A 17,782-nucleotide genomic window follows, 5' to 3' on the forward strand; every position below is an offset into this window, starting at 1 on the left:
GAAATGGCCCTGATTTCTGCTGGTTATTGGGAGAGTAGGGTAAAAGGGAACAGGAGCCTTGATTCAAAAAATGAAAAACTTAATTTCTTTTTTTTTGTCTTTCCTAGGTTGGTACCCTCGGGATATGGAGGTTCCCGGCTAGGGGTCTAATCAGAGCTGTAGACACTGGCCTACACCAGAGCCACAGCAACATGGGATCCAAGCCGCATCTGCAACCTACACCACAGCTCACGACAACGCTGGATCCTTAACCCACTTAGCAAGGCCAGGGATCGAACCTGCAACCTCATGGTTCCTAGTCAGATTCGTTAACCACTGAGCCACGACGGGAACTCCTTGTTGTTTTTTTTTTTAAATTGTAGTTGATTCACAATGTTGTGTTAATTTCTGCTGTACAGTAAAATGATTCAGTTATACATACACATACACTCTTTTTTTTCTAATTCTTTTCCATTATGGTGTCCATAGGACACCAACTATTCCCTGTGCTACACAGTAGGACCTTATTGTTTATCCGGTCTATATACAATAGCTTACATCTGCTAACCCCAACCTCCCACTCCATCCCTCCCCTAATCCCCTTCCCCTTGGCAACCACGAGTCTGTTCTCTGTAAGTCTGTTTCTGTTTCATAGATAGGTTCCTTTGTGCCATATTTTAGATTCCACATCTAAGTGATATCATATGGTAATTGTCTTTCTCTTTCTGACTTACTTCACTTAGTATGAAAATCTCTATGTCCATCCATGTTACTGTGAATGACATTGTTTCATGCCTTTTTATGGCTGAGTAGTATTCCACTGTATATATGTACCACATCTTTTATATCCATTCATCTGTCAATGGACATTTAGGTTGTTTCTGTGTCTTGGCTATCATCAACAGTGTTGCTATGAACATAGGGGTGCATATATCTTTTTGACTTGTGGCTTTGTCTGGATATATGTCCAGGAGTGGGACTGCTGGATCATACAGTAACTCTGTCCTTAGAGGAAAACCTGTTTTAACCATGCCTGTTTCTTGGTCCCTTCTCTCAGGGATAACTTTCCATTAAAGTACAGCACCCACCTTGGTGACCAGATCAGAATGTCTGATGATTGCACGAACAAAGAACCTGTAGTCTGTCACTTCTGTGCCCACTTCCACCTTGGCTGCCCCAAGGTACAGGTGCATCTTGTGATTAGCACATGGGATGGCAGTGAGGTCAAAATTTCTCATCCGGTTCAGCTCTAACTGGAAAGCTAGGGCAGGCTCCAGGTGACGATAGATACGATCTTCCTCAAACTGAACAGAGGAATTGGAGGGAAAAACCGCTCACAGGAGGCAGTTACAGAATTATATTATGAAAGTGTATGTAGAAGAGATGCTTAAAAATAGAAACAGAAGCCTGTGATGTGCTAATGAGCCAAAAAAAGGAGTTACATACAAGGAAAATGCTATAGTTCACATAAGATTAGGCACTAAAGTACCTATTTACTTCACAAACTTTCATCATGTATGCTTTTTTACTAGAAATGCTCCCCATTAAAAACAAAAAACATCAAATTCCCTCAGAACTCCTAGAGCATTTAAAGCCTTCATAATTCATTTATTACAATTAACCAGACTACTCCATAGTAATATCTATTTCACATACCAGTATTTTGGTTTTACCCAACTAGTCTAAAATGCTTTCGAGCAAGACCCACATCTCATACTCTTATCATTTCTGTCAGAGTAAAAAGGACACATTAAATACTTGGAAAACAAACATCATACAATTAAAAAAAATAGAAATACTTGGCTTTGCAATATTCTATATTCATACATATGTAAGTATTTATACATCTTTTTTAAGAAGTTGTATTTATACCTACTGAATGTTTTGCTGAAACCAGGCATGTTTAGAATACACACCAATTGCATGAATGGAGAGAGCCAAAAACATGAGCAGGTAGTAGGAAGAAACTGGTCTGAAATTCTGTATTTTCAAAGTGAAGACAAATACACCTAAACAAGACCTGAGGATAAATGAACTGCCAGGTGACAAGAATAATCCTACTAAATATGCAGTCCTTTAATATTACATCATTGGGGTTATCCTCAGGCATAGGGATGATTTTGGAAGTTACTGCCTTCTTGGGGTAGGTGAATATATTTGATTGCTTCTAAAACCAAACTCTTGCAGAAGGGAGCCTTCTTTAATTCTAAGACACATGTTAGGCACAGGGAAGCATAAGTTCAGTTAGAGAAGGGAGAATGGCAAGAAGAACATAGGGCAAAGATAAGCCACTCTTGGGCTTTTAAGCAAAAAACAAAAGATTAAAAAACAGGGGAAGTCAATCCTTACCTTATCCCTTGCTCGGAATGTGAAAAATTTAGGGAATTCTCTCTGCGTTAAAGAAAGGGAAAACGTGTCAGTCCTTCATAGATATGGCTCTTTGGGGATAAACACACAGCACAGAAGCAGTCAAGCATCTAGAAGACAGTTTCCTAGAAAACATGCTCCTTACCTAAGCTTAGCCTGGGGAATATGAACGGTCCTCTGGGTAACCGTCACTTTGATCCCACTTAGAAATGTGAACATCACCACACCATTAGCCTAACTTTAGTAGCTACCATTCCCCAGGGGGAAAAAAAAATAGTATTTTTTTCATCTCCCAAGTGAAAAAAGTCTTCTTGGGGGTTGCTCTTGGCAGGATCTGGCCAATAAGACCAATACACCCTTATGCTGCAGCACTACGGTAGTAGTTACTGGACTGATTTCCCAAGGTTCTCCTTAAGGAACTCTTAAAATGTAAACTAGCCAGACGGCATAGAATCCCCAAACAATGTTTTTTTTTTTGTTTTTGTTTTTTTCCCCCACATTCACGCTCAAGTCAATAATTTCAAAGGTTTAAACAATTACATTTTGAGACCAAAAAAAAAAAAAGTAGGAGATGTTACTTTGGTCGCTACCCCTATACGTGATAGGAAAGAATGGGGTGGAACTGGTGAACTTATAATCATTAGGTCTTCCTGCTCTTTTGCAGGGCATTACACAAGAAAGCAACCAATTTACTAGAACCTTATTAATTAACAAAGATGAATTCAATTAGCAGAGTCCATTAGTTTCTGAAATTTAACTTATTAACACCAAATACCCCTGTTTCTCGGATGGGAAGCTCCACTGGCAATGTTGGAATCAAGTCATTACTATCTGTCTCTATAGGAGGTTTCATTAGGCATCTTCTTCATTATGAGCGCAATGTAATCAACCACTTATTGGTACAAGGCAGAGAGATCAAGACTAGCTGCCTTAAATACCCCTCAATGAACTTCAGGAACCATGAAGGAAACATGAACTGAAAGCCCTCTTTCTAGGTGGCAGGTGCTCTTGTTCGCTGTCCCACTGAATGCTCTTAACAACCTCTCCAGGTAAGTAGAGTGACCCCATTTCACAGCTCAGGAACCCTCAGTCAAGTGATGCCCAGGATTGCAGAGCCACAAGGGACTTTGGGTCTCTCAAATGCCACAGTCCAGGACCTTTCATCTCTACCACTCTACCTCTGGAGTGTAGGGCGTTAAACACCTTTCTATTCTTGTTAAAATCCAAATTCCTTACTTAGAGGACTTCTCTTCAAAGAAACCAAATAGAAAAAAAAGAAAACAAAAAGAAATGCAGACTTTAAAGAAAAAAGGAAAAAAAAAAAAAAAGTGAAACTCATGGTTCTCAAATTTACTGAGAATTTCTTGAATACCTTCCACAGATCCTATGCCTCACCTTAACTATGGCTTGCACAGTTAATAAATCGTTTTATATTTCCTTAGCATTTTAACTGCAAAACGGCATTTAACAGGCTTCTAGGAGCTTGTTTAGCAAGGCTGGGAAACCACTTGTCCAGGCTTGGGTCTTTAGAAGCGGGTTTTACACCACGCTGATCTTTTACTGATGATCTAATTCCCCTGAATGACAGTGAAGAGCATGGGGATGATTTCAAGGTTAAGTAGGAAGATGCCACGTTCGGGTGTCAGTAGATTTCATGCTCAGGGCTTTATACAGTCTAGTTTTGGTTTTATTCTTGAGAAGTATGGCTTTCAGAGCATTAGCTATAAAGTAACACAAGTTAAAAAAGGATAACAAAATCTTTCCACAAAATTTTCTGACAGAAAAGTCAAGGAAAGCAATAATATAGTCTTTTAAGTGTGTACTCTTCTATTCTGCCATAACTTTAATTAATTAACCAATTAGTTAACTAAAATAGTTACTTGTATACCCTTTATTCAAGTGTGTACAACTGCAGGGATAAAATGATTTTCCTTCAAAAAATAACAATGGTAAAGTGCTTTCCTTACCACTAACCTAATTAGTAACTAGAATGCACAAAAAACAAGTAAGTGAATGGAAATATCTTTACTAGAAATAATGAAAGAGACAAAAATTCTTGGCAGAGGTGGGCAAAGACCACTAATCAGAAAAATCAGTTTCATTAAGGTTAGCTAAGAAGAGGCATTATGAGAGGACAAAAAAGCAAATGTTTTTAACTTTTGAGTAAATTTTTCCACTCCATATAGTAAAGTCCTCAATTTAAGCATGAACCATTCAGAACGGAATATGGAAAGAACTTCCTGGCTATAGGAAAGCAGGATTAATGAGCCATCCTTCTGAAGATATGGAAATCTGAGGACTTTTATAGAAAGTCACTTCTTTGGGCACTCAAAATTCACAGAAACATAGGAAACCCAGAAAAAAAAAGAAATCCAAAAGTCTGACCTTATAGTTTTATTTTTATTATTTTTATTTTTGCTTTTTTAGGGCCGAACCCACGGCACATGAAGGGTCCCAGGCTAGGGGTCAAATCAGAGCTACATCTGCCCGCCCACATCACAGCCACAGCAGTGCCAGATCTGAGCCTTGTCTTTGACCTACACCACAGCTCACAGCAATGATGGATCCTTAACCAGCTGAGTGAGGCCAAGGATGGAACCCACAACCTCATGGTTCCTAGTCGGATTCATTTCAGCTGCACCACGACGGGAACTCCCGATGTTACAGTTTTAGAAAATTCCTTCATCCTACCACATCCTCATACAGCCAATTTTTCCACTAACGGCAGTCATGCTTATTCCATCACTAATGTAATTGCTTTCCAGGCATTCTACCAGTGTTATGGGCAAATATCATAATTGAATGTACACAAAGAAAAAAACCCTCTTAGTGTTCTGGTTCCAAAAAACAAAAGAATGCAACATTTCTCAGGAAGAAATTATACCCCTGCTGTGTTCTAATCAGCCAACCATCATCAAGACAATCAAAATAATTTGCCTAAATTAGCCAATCAAGACACCCTGCAAATCAGAGAATGTGAAAACCTGCAACAGAAAACATCATAGCTGATTATGATACTAATAATCGTGTTAAAAACCTAATGAGATGAAGAAATTGGAAGCTTGCTGGTGCAATTCTCTTTTACCTCAACACGCTGAGAACTAATTATATAGACTGTAATTAAAACAAAAACTCAAACCAAACCTTCTGAAAAACTAACAGTTGATCCACTAGCAAAGAGAACTACCAATTTTTTTCTAGCTTTATTGAGATATAATTGATATATCAATTTTTCAAAAGAAATGAACTACTAACCATGATAACTTTGATAGTGGGCTCTTCTTTCAGCACAAAAATATATAAAACATTTAATTTTAAAATAGGAGTCACTCTCATAAAATCAGCAAAACTACAATTATCTCCTAGGTAATTTATAGCAGATTTTTTTTTTTTTTTTTTTTTTTTTTTTTGGTCTTTTTGTCTTTTTGCTATTTCTTGGGCCACTCCCGCGGCATATGGAGGTTCCCAGGCTAGGGGTCGAATCAGAGCTGCAGCCACCGGCCTACGCCAGAGCCACAGCAATGCGGGATCCGAGCCGCGTCTGCAACCTACACCACAGCTCACGGCAATGCTGGATTGTTAACCCACTGAGCAAGGGCAGGGACCGAACCCGAAACCTCATGGTTCCTAGTCGGATTTGTTAACCACTGCGCCACGACGGGAACTCCTATAGCAGAATTTTAAAAAAATCTCATGCAATCTTACAAAAGGGGGGAAAAAAGGAAAGTTGTAGATGCAAAACTGATTTAGACTTTCATCATGGCTTTTGGACCTAATGCTTTTGTTTAGGTGCAAAGGGGAAGAAATCCAGAAAGTGTGCATTTTAGTATCTTTAACAAAACTTTGCTGAAAATGCTATGGAAAGCTTCAAAAAGTATAATGCTTATATTCCAATTAAAGAGCACTTTCTGCTGCACTTTTTGGAATTCTAGATCTGAAATGTGAGTAAAATGAATGACTTAATACTACATAAAACTGGAGAACTGGAATTCCCATTGTGGCACAGCATAAACAAATCAGACTAATATCCATGAGGATGTGGGTTCAATCTCTGGCCTCACTCAGTGGGTCAGGGATCTGTGTTGCCATGAGGTGTGGTGTGGGCCAAAGATGCGGCTCAGATCCCGAGTTGCTGTGGCTGTGGTGTAGGCCGGCAGCTACAGCTCTAATTCCACCCCTAACCTAGGAATCTCCATGTGACTCGGGTATGGCCCTAAAAAGCAAAAAACAAACATACGAACCAACAAAACCTAGAGATATAACTGCAGAAATTCAAAGAGCCTGTTCTTTTCGTTTGAGGCTTCAGGTTTTTTTTTTTTTTTTTTAATCTCCTAGGTAATTTATAGCAGATTTTTCTTCTTTTTAAATATGAAGAGGATATTTACAAGGATAGACTTGTTTTTCCTCAAACTTTCTGTTTAAATATCAAAGTTAAGCAGTTATTCAAGTCCCATCATGGGTATATTAGATTTAATTAGATCGTTATGGAAACCTACTCAACACCAGGCCTCTGTAATGCTGATGACCACTGCCTGCTCAGAAGAAAGGTCTCCAGGTTGAGCCAAAAGGCTTAGGCAGCAACTGACATCCTAGTGGACAGCTCTCCAGGGACTGTATGATTAAACAATGAGGTTTTGGAAATAATCACAGCCTCCACTGGCATCTGAATAAACCCCAAACAATATTCACACTCTCTAGGAAGCTCCACTCTGCCTGGCCCTCGTTTGCCTTGTTCTGGTTCCGAAGTGGTCCGAGAGACGAAGGCTATGTAATTCCACCCCAGCCAACGCTATTCTTGAACCACACTTGGTAACCTTCCTCCTCTCCTTGCCCCCTCCTATGTGCCTTCTCTCTTCTACTCAATAACACAGGGATTTCACAGTGTGGAACGGGGAGGCTGCATACATCACAGTGGATTACCAAGAAGCCAGAGAGATCAAGGGATTCATCTCTAACACTCCCAGAAAGCTTCCTCTTTTTCACACTACACTAACTATGGGGCAAGCACACATCAGATGACATGACAGAGGCTAAGCATGCTTCAAGCTACCTCCAGCAGAGGAACTCAGAATAGCACCATGACAGTGAGCCCTGGATTTGCACAACTCCTGCCAAGCCGTCCTGGCTACTGCAGATCCTGGCCAGAGTTGAGTAAGAATTGCCCTTGCCCCCTGCGTAACCACCGTTCGGTTCTTGGGGACCTAACATAAAAGCACCCCAAATTCTCTGCCATCCAATTCATCAAAGCAAATCCAGTCCACACCGAAACCTTAATGTTCTCTATGTCCTAAAGCAACATTTCTTCATGACAAATTGAGGCACTTGGTAATTTAACTGATTTCCCATTTGATGCCACTATACACAGAAACTGGACAGGGATTCCCAGGGAAGACCCCCTGTTGGGCTCACTTCCTAGCAGATTTTGCTTATACATGTCCCTCTTCAACCTAAATCCAGAAATATTAGGAGAGCAGGAAGGAAAAAATCTTTTAAAGCTGTAGACACATTCTAGAACAGGATATAGATTCAGACAAGAAAGTACCAAAAACAAAAACCAAACAAAAACCCAATGTCTGTGAAAATTAATTAATTGCTTTGGCTTTTTAAAAATTTTAGTAGAGAGTTTTAATTTATCATAGAATGCTTATTATAGAAAACTAGTTAGTGTGCTATAGACACAAAGACTCTGTCTGAACTACCAGGAAAAAGGAAAACAATTTTACAAATTCAGTACTACTCCCCAGAATAATATATGATTCCAAAGTCATTGAGAAAAGAAAAATCACATTAACACTTAAGAACCTAGCCCAATACTCTCCCCAAATACAGGGCCCTGGCTCTGAAACGTCTCTACCCGAGTTCTGATCAGCAACTTCCAGCCCTAGTATTTATTCATGGGCTCCCATACTCTACCCCCAAGTATCAATTTTATTCTCTAAGCTCCTGATTTTTCTTCCTAAAGCCCCAGGGTTCTCTTTAAGCTCCTCATACTTCTCCACTGCCTCCAGTCTCCTATCTACAGTTATTGATTGATATATATCTGCACTCTGCTTGATTTCCTGACATCAATAACAGAGGGGAGTTGTGCGGCCCACAACATTTCCTAAAGCATTTCAGAAAATCCTAGCTAAAGAGGCTGCAGGCTAAGCTCTTTTGTTTCTCTATAGACTAGACCAACAAGGTGAACTATGAGAAGGAAAGCAAAATGTCAAGTGCTAGAGACCTAATAAACAAAAGGGCAATAAACACAATCATGCAGATCCTTGAGTTTCGGAAGTCCTTTCCAGAATCCCAAACATTCTCTTCAGAAGCACAAGTGACCAGGGCTTGAAAACTGACTTAATTACCTTAATTGCTAAAATGAAACAAAATAAAACATGCTCATCAGAAAAGCTCAGACCTCTTAATGTCCTTTGGAATCTTACTTCATCATATTAGGATCAATTTTTAAAGAAAATATTTTGACTCCAGCTGTTTTAGAGAATGACATCCTGACTGCAAAGTGAATTTTTGGCCTTACTGCTCTGGTGCAACCCCCACACTGGGCATGATCACACATGTCTATAACCACCATTCAGACACCAGACAATTGACTTCATTCTCTTTCTGAAAGTTTTTCAATAAAATTTTCAATCCCATAAATATTAATAGTTAATTTCAGTTAAATGGGAGAATAAGCAACGTAATACTTAATTTTTATTTATTTCCTCCTCCTAGAATTAACATAAAGACAAAAACACCAACTTGGGCTCTGTTAAGGCATTTTAAATAATAAATGACTGTTCTTCAGAATTGAGAATTCAATAATAGAACATGAGTCCATCTTTGGTAGAAGCCAAGACCCCAAGTACAATTGGCAGTCCTTGATTATTGATTCACTGTGTGCACAGAAAAAATTACTACTTAGCGCCTGCTTTTACCTTATTCATCTGGATAAATGCATATGCTCATTCTTAACTATTTCTCAGAGATATACTGAGAATTCATTACAGGGTAAAAAAGGGTAAAAAAAAAAAAAACAAACTTTAGTTTGAACAGTCTAGAGAAGAACTGAATATTCATTACAACACTTTCTCCAAGTAGAGGAGCCAAACGTTAGTCCAGCCCTTCTAAATAATGAGTAGCTAAATGACCCAAAATAATCAGTAGCTAAAAGAATAGTAAGTAATCTTCCATCATTGTTCCTTATACTTACATGAAATCTCTGATCCACTTCATAGTTGACCTGTTTTCTGAAATCCTTTCAAATAAAAGACAGAAAGGAAGGAAAGACAGAAGTGGAAAATTAGTAATAAAATTAGAAACAAATTGAGTAAAAGGTGATGAGTTAAACTACTTTTCTTGATTAAATTTATAGTAAAATGGTAAAATTCTACAAGTAAGCAAATAATTCCATTTTTCACTTGTTAAAGTCCAAGCAGAAGCATAGGAACTATTAAGGAGGTACACAATTCACATGCCAATACCTTTTGTGCAACCAGGAAAGTAAGGCGCCGGATCCCATGCTCAACCAGCGTAGCTTTCTGCAAATAAAGATGCAAAAATAGAACACAGATGAGATCTCCATTCATCCTAAATTTCAGCCGATTCAGTACTGAGAAGGCTGTGATTGGGCGAAGAATCTGGATATCTATATCTTGACTCAGTGCCTTCAAACTTGCAAATAAACAAACCTCAACCTGGCTCCTGGGAATGAGTCTTATAGAATAGGATTCATACATTGATCTAGACAAAACTGAAAGAGAAAGGGTCATATGAAGTCACCTAAATTCTCTAAGGACTGACAGATATCAAGGTAGACCTTAACATAATTTCTGCTTATAGCAATCCCACTGATGGGAATGTATTTAAATGTGAAAATCAGTATGATACAGAAGCTACATGAAATCATTTCAATCAGGTAGAGGAAGAAGAAATTTCAAAAAAACCCAGAAAATTCAATTCCTAAACCAGTATTTAAATTATAGACATCGGGAGTTCCCGTCGTGGCGCAGTGGTTAACGAATCTGGCTAGGAGGTTGTGAGTTCAATCCCTGGCCTTGCTCAGTGGGTTAAGGATCTGGCGTTGCCGTGAGCTGTGGTGAAGGTCACAGACCGAGTTGCTGTGGCTCTGGTGTAGGCTGGCGGCTACAGCTCCAATTTGACCCCTAGCCTGGAAACCTCCACATGCTGCAGGTGCGGCCCTAGAAAATTTAAAAAAAAGAAGAAGTAGTAGTCAATGGAGACCAGCAGTTTCAAGACAGCCACTCACATAAGTCTTGGGCCTTTGAATCTAAGCCTTTCTCTATCCTGTACTGCTCACTCATCTCAAAAGGCAGAGACAAAGAAACAGATTAATGAACTAAGTAAAAGATATGCTCTTAAAGGTCTCTAAGGGGGGCTACATGGCAGTAAGGAAGAAAGCAATCCCAGTTATCGAATGGCTGGGAAAAATACATGAAGAACACAATAGAAAAAAAGAGATGGACCTTCACGACCTACATCCAGACTTTAACTTGATCACATTCTTTGCTTAACTTTAACCAAGAGATATATTCATAAGCCAATTCTTCACTTTCTTGCATATTTTAAAAATCAAAAGGACTTCCCTTTATAAACAAGCACATCCCTGGGCCATTTCCTCTTATTTTTCCATTTTCACTATGGCAATGCTTAGTAACAAAATTAATTAACAGCATAAGCAAAAGATAATTGGAAAAATTAACTTCCTAATAAAATATTCCCAGGTCAATTATAAATAAATTTTTGGTTTAACTACATTTGAAAATGATTGGTACCGACATCATACCCACTAGAGTAAATAACCAGGTACTGACACTAAAATAAGAAAAGAAAGGAAGGAGGGGAGGGAGGGAGGAAGGATGAAAGAGATGGGGTGTGGCAGTGGTGGGACTCTGTTTCTCTCTGTGTGACAAGGAACAGAAACATTTCTTCTGACACCAACAAAGAATTCCACTACAGCCAAGTCCTTCAAAGACAAGCACCAATAGCTATGTTCCGGCAAGGGAAGAAAATAACTTTAATAATGCCATGATTTAAAATCAAAATTGTTATTGCTTTAAAAATTCCACAAGTGGCTGACAATAACAGCAGAGCAACAGGATTCTGATTACATTGTAATAATGCGGGTCTCACAGCAAGTCCACAGCTATTACCCAGCGATTAGGCGTCAGCACCTGGAGAAACTCCATTTACACTGACTGCTTCAATCTCCTCCACAAGTCATTTACAAATATATGATCCTAATTTCTATGAGAGAAAAAAAGACATGCTGGGACTAGATTATTTGGACAATTTGGATCAACCTATTTGATAGTTTAATGTGTGCTTTAAAAAAAAAAAAAAAAACTTTTTCTAAACTGCTAGGAGCATGATCATGAAGTGAAAAACAAAACTAGTTATCACTTCAGCTTTTAAAATTGCTTTTCCTTCCTTTTCATATTTTTTTCAAAACAAGTAGTTGAAAATGCCTAATATTCTTAGATCAGCCCAGTACCTGATGCAGTGAATAGCTTCTCCAGGCTTGGAATGTCAGCATAGCCCACCCTTCCCCTACTGAGAAGCCAAAGGCAAAGGCTCTGGATTTCTCTGTGCCTCAGTTTACAAGTCCAGTAAAGGAAAAGGGTAACTTCTTATCAATGAATGTTACAAATATAAACAGTGAAAATGAAGACACTGCTTCTTTATTTTTTATTTTTATTTTTTTGTCTTTTTAGGGCTGCTCTGCGGCACATGGAGGTTCCTAGGCTAGGGGTCGAATCGGAGCTGTAGCTGCCAGTATACGCCAGAGCCACAGCAACTCGAGCTCTTTAACCCACTGAGCGAGGCCAGAGATCGAACCCGAACCCTCATGGTTACTAGTCAGGTTCGTTAACCACTGAGCCACGATGGGAACTCCAACACTGCCTCTTTAAATCTATGCGATACTATATAACACTTAGATCTGAGGGTAATAAAAAGCCTCAAGTTGAGGTCAAAACAAATATGAGCAATGCGTGTCTCAAAACCTGGGAAGAAGTGTCAGAGATAACTCCATCAAGCAACAGCATGAGCAGCTGTGTGTGACATTAGGACTCTTCCATGCAAGGTCACCTTGGTCACTGGTCTCAGGTTAATTTTGTGTGGTCACGCACCAGTCAAGGGCAAGAAGGAAGGTAAATTTCTCTTCTAAAGAAAAATTCTCAGGCATGACCCCTACTTTCACTTTTCTAGAAGTACCTTTCCTCACTACAGTCCCACGGTCAGTTCACATGTTAGGAAAGCATCATGGGAAAAATGCTAAAACACACATTAAGCACAAAATTACCATCTTCTTTGGTGTGTGTCTTTTAGGGCCATACCCATGGCATATATGAGTTCCCAGGCTAGGGTCAAATCAGAGCTGCAGCTGCCAGCCACAGTCACAGCAACTCGGGATCCGAACCACGTCTGCTATGTACACCACAGCTTACTGCAACACCAAATCCTTTACCCACTGAGCCAGGGATCAAACCCACAGCCTCATGAGTATTAGTCAGCTTTGTTTCGCTGAGCCACGACTCCTAAAATTACCATCTTTGCCTGGGTATACACCATCAGCATTGTACGATGTCAATGCCTATGGAACTAATTGTTTATACTGCTGAATTAAAAATTTTAAAATCTACTGAGTTCTTTATGACATTATGGGCTAGGTGCTTTCCATTCAAAGAATACACATAGGTCTTGCCATTAAGAGCAACTGAGGAGGGTACTTTGACATCTATCATGTATCACAATGAAATGTAACTGCAGATTATCATTTTGAACATGCCTAACCAGTTGCCCTAGATAGACTATTCACTAAAGCACCTAGATCTGTGCCCCTAGAACTGGCATCAAAGCCTTAAATTCGGGTTTTTGCTCTATCATCTTACAAGGTGGTGATTAAGGGGCCTTAATCTCTCTGAGCTTGAGCTTTTCTTCACCTGGACAAGTGGAATAATTCCTGACTGATCTAAACCCATGGAATTGTGGTAAGGTGCAAATAAAAAAAAAAAAAAACTTACACAGAAGGTCTCTATACATGATATTATCATTGCTAATAAAGTTCTGCTGACCAATTAGAAATTCAAGGGAAATACATTTTAGTTAGGGCAAGTTGGAGAGGTCCTCATGAAAGAGGGAAAATTTGAGGCAGTTTTTTTTTTTTTTTTTTTTTGCTGCACCTGAGACATGTACAAATTCCTGGGGCAGGGATTGAACCTGCACCACTGTGGTGACAACACCAGATCCTTAACCTGCTATACCACAAGAGAACTGCGATAGTTCTTAAAACAAGGAGGATTTAGAAACAAAGGAGGAAGGAAGAGAGGGAGGGAGGCAGAGAAGAAGGAAAGAAAGAGGAAAAGATTCCGGGTGAGGAGCAGTGGAAGAGATCAAGCACACAAGGCAGATGAGACAAAGACGTAAGTCTCTTCATGGAACAGCAAAGGCTAGATTGTTAGCCTTCATTAACAGGCTGATACTGACTGTCAAGCAAGGAGGGATCCTGAGCTTAGGGAATCTCTGCTGAGGGGGAGAATAACTTGGCAAGGGAGCATTTGTGGACATTTAACTGTTCGGTAGTCAGCAGAACGGAAACTACCTGGAGGGAAAGGGAGATCACACACAAGTAAACCTGTTGCAGGGTCTCAGGTGTGAAGGTGAGGAAGGGTCTAAACTAGCGAGGTGGTAGTGGGAATTAAAAAACCAAAAGAAGGGGGAAGGAGGGATAGGATAACGGAAGAGCAAAGCGAAGGAAGAAGCCAATGATTTCTGAATGACTGGGGACAAAGGGTTTGGTTACCTGGGTTTTTTTTTGTTTTTGTTTAGTTTTAGGAGGAGAATGGGAGGAATCAGAAGAGGTGAGGTAAATGATAGGGATTTAGGTTTAAACTATGGAGTTTGGTGTCAACGCAAGATATCCAAGTGACATGAAACTGAAAGGAGGATGGGTGGATACTTTCAGGGCTGGGAGGGAAGGACAAAGAAGGGGCCTGAGGGCAGTCTGGGGCTTAACATGTGGAGTTAAGCCACCGGAGGAAATTCAACAGGTGACTGGGAGCTCAAGACTGGAGCTCTGGAAAAGATTTAGGAACACAACTTCTCTTCCTGCTAAAATATATGAGGTCCATATTTCTTGACGCAGGCACTTTTTTTGGGAGGGGAGCGGATCGGAGGGATGGACTAGGGGTTTGGGACTGGCATATGCACATTGAGGTATATGGAACGATTGGCCAATGGAGACCTGCTATACAGCACAGAGAACTCTACCCGGTATTCTGTGTCTGGGATCATCTATGTGGGAAAAGAATCTGAGAGAGAACGGATATGTGTATATGTATGACGGGTCACTTTGTTGTACAGCAAAAATTATCACAGCCTTGTAAATTAACTATACCTCAATAAAACTTAAAAATAAATTAATAAATAAATAGCCTTACATGGTTAAAAAAAAAAAAAAAGATAGGTATTTATTCCATTAAATCATTTTGGAATTTTCCCTCATAGGCAGAACTATGCAAAAGACACAGCCATTATTAGTGATAGGCCTTCTAAGTGGCAATTGATAAAAGGAGGGAGGTGATACACAGCCAGCAGGAGAGGGACCATCACCAGTTTCCACCCAATTGAGGACTTACATTTTGCTGGGTAAACTCTCGGAACATAGCTGCCAGCCTGTCGTCCTCAATGTCACAGTCAGTTTTGATAGCCACATTCAGAATGTGAATTGGTTCATCCCTGGGGACCTGTAACCCAAGACCACACGACAAGGAGATTAGGAGGCTGGCTAAGTCAGAGGCAGAGAGAAGTTAGAGTACTTGGTAGGATACCTAAAAAGACGTGTGCCCCACAGAACACTGGTTTGCCCACTAGTATGAATAAGCAAATTGAAACCACTGCCCAAGACCCACAGTGGGGACTAAATAAAGACATTAACTTTAAAAGATAAAGCAGCAAAGGTATTAGCTAGAGGTGGCCTCACATCTTGACCTGATGTGAACTTGAAGAGCACTGTGTCTCAACTTTTTCCGCCAATAAAATGGGAATGAAACTATTTGCAACACCCCTTCACAGAAGGTAAAGAAAAAGGAGTAAAAGAAGCCATCTGAACGTATTCTCACACAGTGTATTTCCTAACAATTTTATCAAACAGGAAGTATCCAACCACCTGACAAAATAACCTGGTGGGAAAAAAATGGGATGCTTTGTTAACTGAGAAATGAAAAGGGAAAGGAGGGATTTAATAAAAGGACAAAGTTTTAAACATGTCTATTTTTTCCTGCTATTTGAAGTCCACCATTCCCTGAAGACTATGACAGAGCCACTCTGCAAATATGCAAGCCGTCACTGAGTAAGGATTAAAGCAACAGAAGCTCAAGTCTTTCAAACTACATTCAGAGAGGCAGAGGCAGCTGTAATGGATATACCAAGCTCATTCTACAGCACAGATTCCATGATTAATACAGCTGTTTTTACTTTCAGGTTAGAATTTATATTCCACCTTTTCCAAAAATACTTTGAGGAGACATATAAAATTAAGTAATATAAAGCAGGGTAAAAAGACGAATTCTTCCCTGCAATGTTCCACAATCAGAAAGGGAGTATAAAGCCCTGTATCAAAAGAAGCAAAGCCATCTCCCCAAGGGGACACTATACCTTGTCTTCGTCGTACAGAGACGTGTGACCTGCCTCGGGGAATGTGGGGCTTTGGGGTGGGGAATCACAGAAGCAGCCCATCACTTCATCAAAGATCCTGAAAAATACCAGAGAAATGCCCACCATGAAAACCCAAGTGACAGGAAATGAACGCTGCCATTGCCAGCTCTGTCTAAGAAAATAGTCTACCCTGCCCTGTGTGCCCCATGGCGAGCTGAATAGAATCACCAGTGGCTAGAGGTGACATGCAAAATTTCACCAAGTGGCAGAAATTAGGAGGATGGATTGTTTAAACTTTAATAAACCATATATATTTTTTCTTTTTAAAGAAGAATGATCTGAAGCTTTTTTATTTTGTTTTGTTTTGTTTCTGTATGTAAGATATGAGCACTGCTGTCATCATCGGTCTTAAAGTCACAGAAAGAGCCTGGGATGAGAGCGGTGACAGACCAATGTAATTACCCCTCCCCCTAGGGTAATGCATCAGTATACATCAACAGAGAGATGCTGAATGCATTTAATCAAAAGATGTATCGTCTCTGGTGGGGCTCACTCTAGTGTTGTGTTTAATTTCTCCTGACATTTCACTCATCACAGAGCAGACAGCTTCTTCTGTTAGCTACTAAGGAAAAGATGGTTTTTGTTTGTTTCTTTTTTTTCTGACCAGGCTCATATAACAAGTGGAGGCTTGTCGAGTGTGCACAAGAGGTGGAAAGGCCAGGACAGAGACCTCTCCGAGGGCGTATACAGCCAGGGCTGCATCTCCTTAACTGCCTCATGGCTAATCTGGGGACCTCTATTCATTTGGCAGAAATCTGAGATGCCCAAGCCTCCCCTTGTAGAGATGCAGCTCCACGGTGCCTCACCTGACAAAATCTTCAAAAGTCCGGAAAGAGACCATTCCGCCCATCCGCTGACACGGTGGAGTGAATGCGTTGTCCAACAGCACGTCGCTGACACTGGCTACATGAGTCATGCCATAGTGGTTGAGGTTGGAGGAGAAGGACATTCTAAATGGTAATTCAATCAAGTGCATTAGACAAGGAGGGTAGGAGCAAGGACTGGGAGAGTAACAATAGGGAGAAGGAGTTGGGAGGAAACTGAGTAGGGTCAGGGTGCAGAGCAGATTTGGTTTTTTTTTTTAACCCACTATGGATAAGGCTTTCTTGCGAGATTCACATTAACCCCTGCATTGAATTTCCCCTCCACACAAATAGTATTTTTTTACCATCCCCCAAATTACGCCAAATAAAAATCTAAAGACTGTCAGGAAAAACACGGTGGTTTTTAATACATGACATCATGACATGTCTAATGAATGACAAGCACATAGGGGTTAAAAACCATCCTGCATCTTCCCCTTCCCTAAAACCTTCCCTCTTTTAAAAGGATGTAAGCAAGCCAAGCTGAGTTGTAACTAGGCAACACTCAAGGCACTTTTTTTCTCTAGGAATTGTAATATATTAAGTATAGATTGAGTATTCACAGATAGAGATATGCATGTACAACAACTCATGGGAATGGTTTAGTAAATCATTATTAAAAAAAACATGATTCATCATAAAGAAACAAGTCAGTCTATAAAAGGAACTTTACTGTAGTATTTGCTTTTTCCTTTAATGGGCTGATGGGGAGCGTAGTTATAAGGATTAAAGCTTCTCCCTTTTTGAAAGAGAGACAGTTTTGCAAAATTTCCTTTTTTATATTTAAATACTTCTATACCAAAGTAAACATATCTTCATTAAAAACTCTTAATTAATCCCAGCAAGATACAAGA

The 17,782-nt window shown here is 39.8% G+C and overlaps 1 protein-coding gene across 12 annotated transcripts in view; it reads right to left on the bottom strand.

Moving 5' to 3' along the window:
- The window catches only part of ACACA (acetyl-CoA carboxylase alpha), a 294,152-nt gene that overhangs the window by 100,575 nt on the left and 175,795 nt on the right, over positions 1-17,782 (bottom strand). For all 12 annotated transcript variants that reach the window (XM_021066228.1, XM_021066229.1, XM_021066236.1 and 9 more), the window contains 7 exon segments: positions 16,872-17,015; positions 16,006-16,102; positions 14,988-15,095; positions 9,813-9,869; positions 9,542-9,586; positions 2,329-2,370; positions 1,068-1,283 (listed from right to left, as the gene is read on the bottom strand). In XM_021066228.1, coding sequence (XP_020921887.1) covers positions 1,068-1,283; positions 2,329-2,370; positions 9,542-9,586; positions 9,813-9,869; positions 14,988-15,095; positions 16,006-16,102; positions 16,872-17,015 — 709 coding nt within the window.

This window comes from Sus scrofa, chromosome 12 (assembly GCF_000003025.6).
Source record: "Sus scrofa isolate TJ Tabasco breed Duroc chromosome 12, Sscrofa11.1, whole genome shotgun sequence".
NCBI lineage: Eukaryota > Metazoa > Chordata > Mammalia > Artiodactyla > Suidae > Sus > Sus scrofa.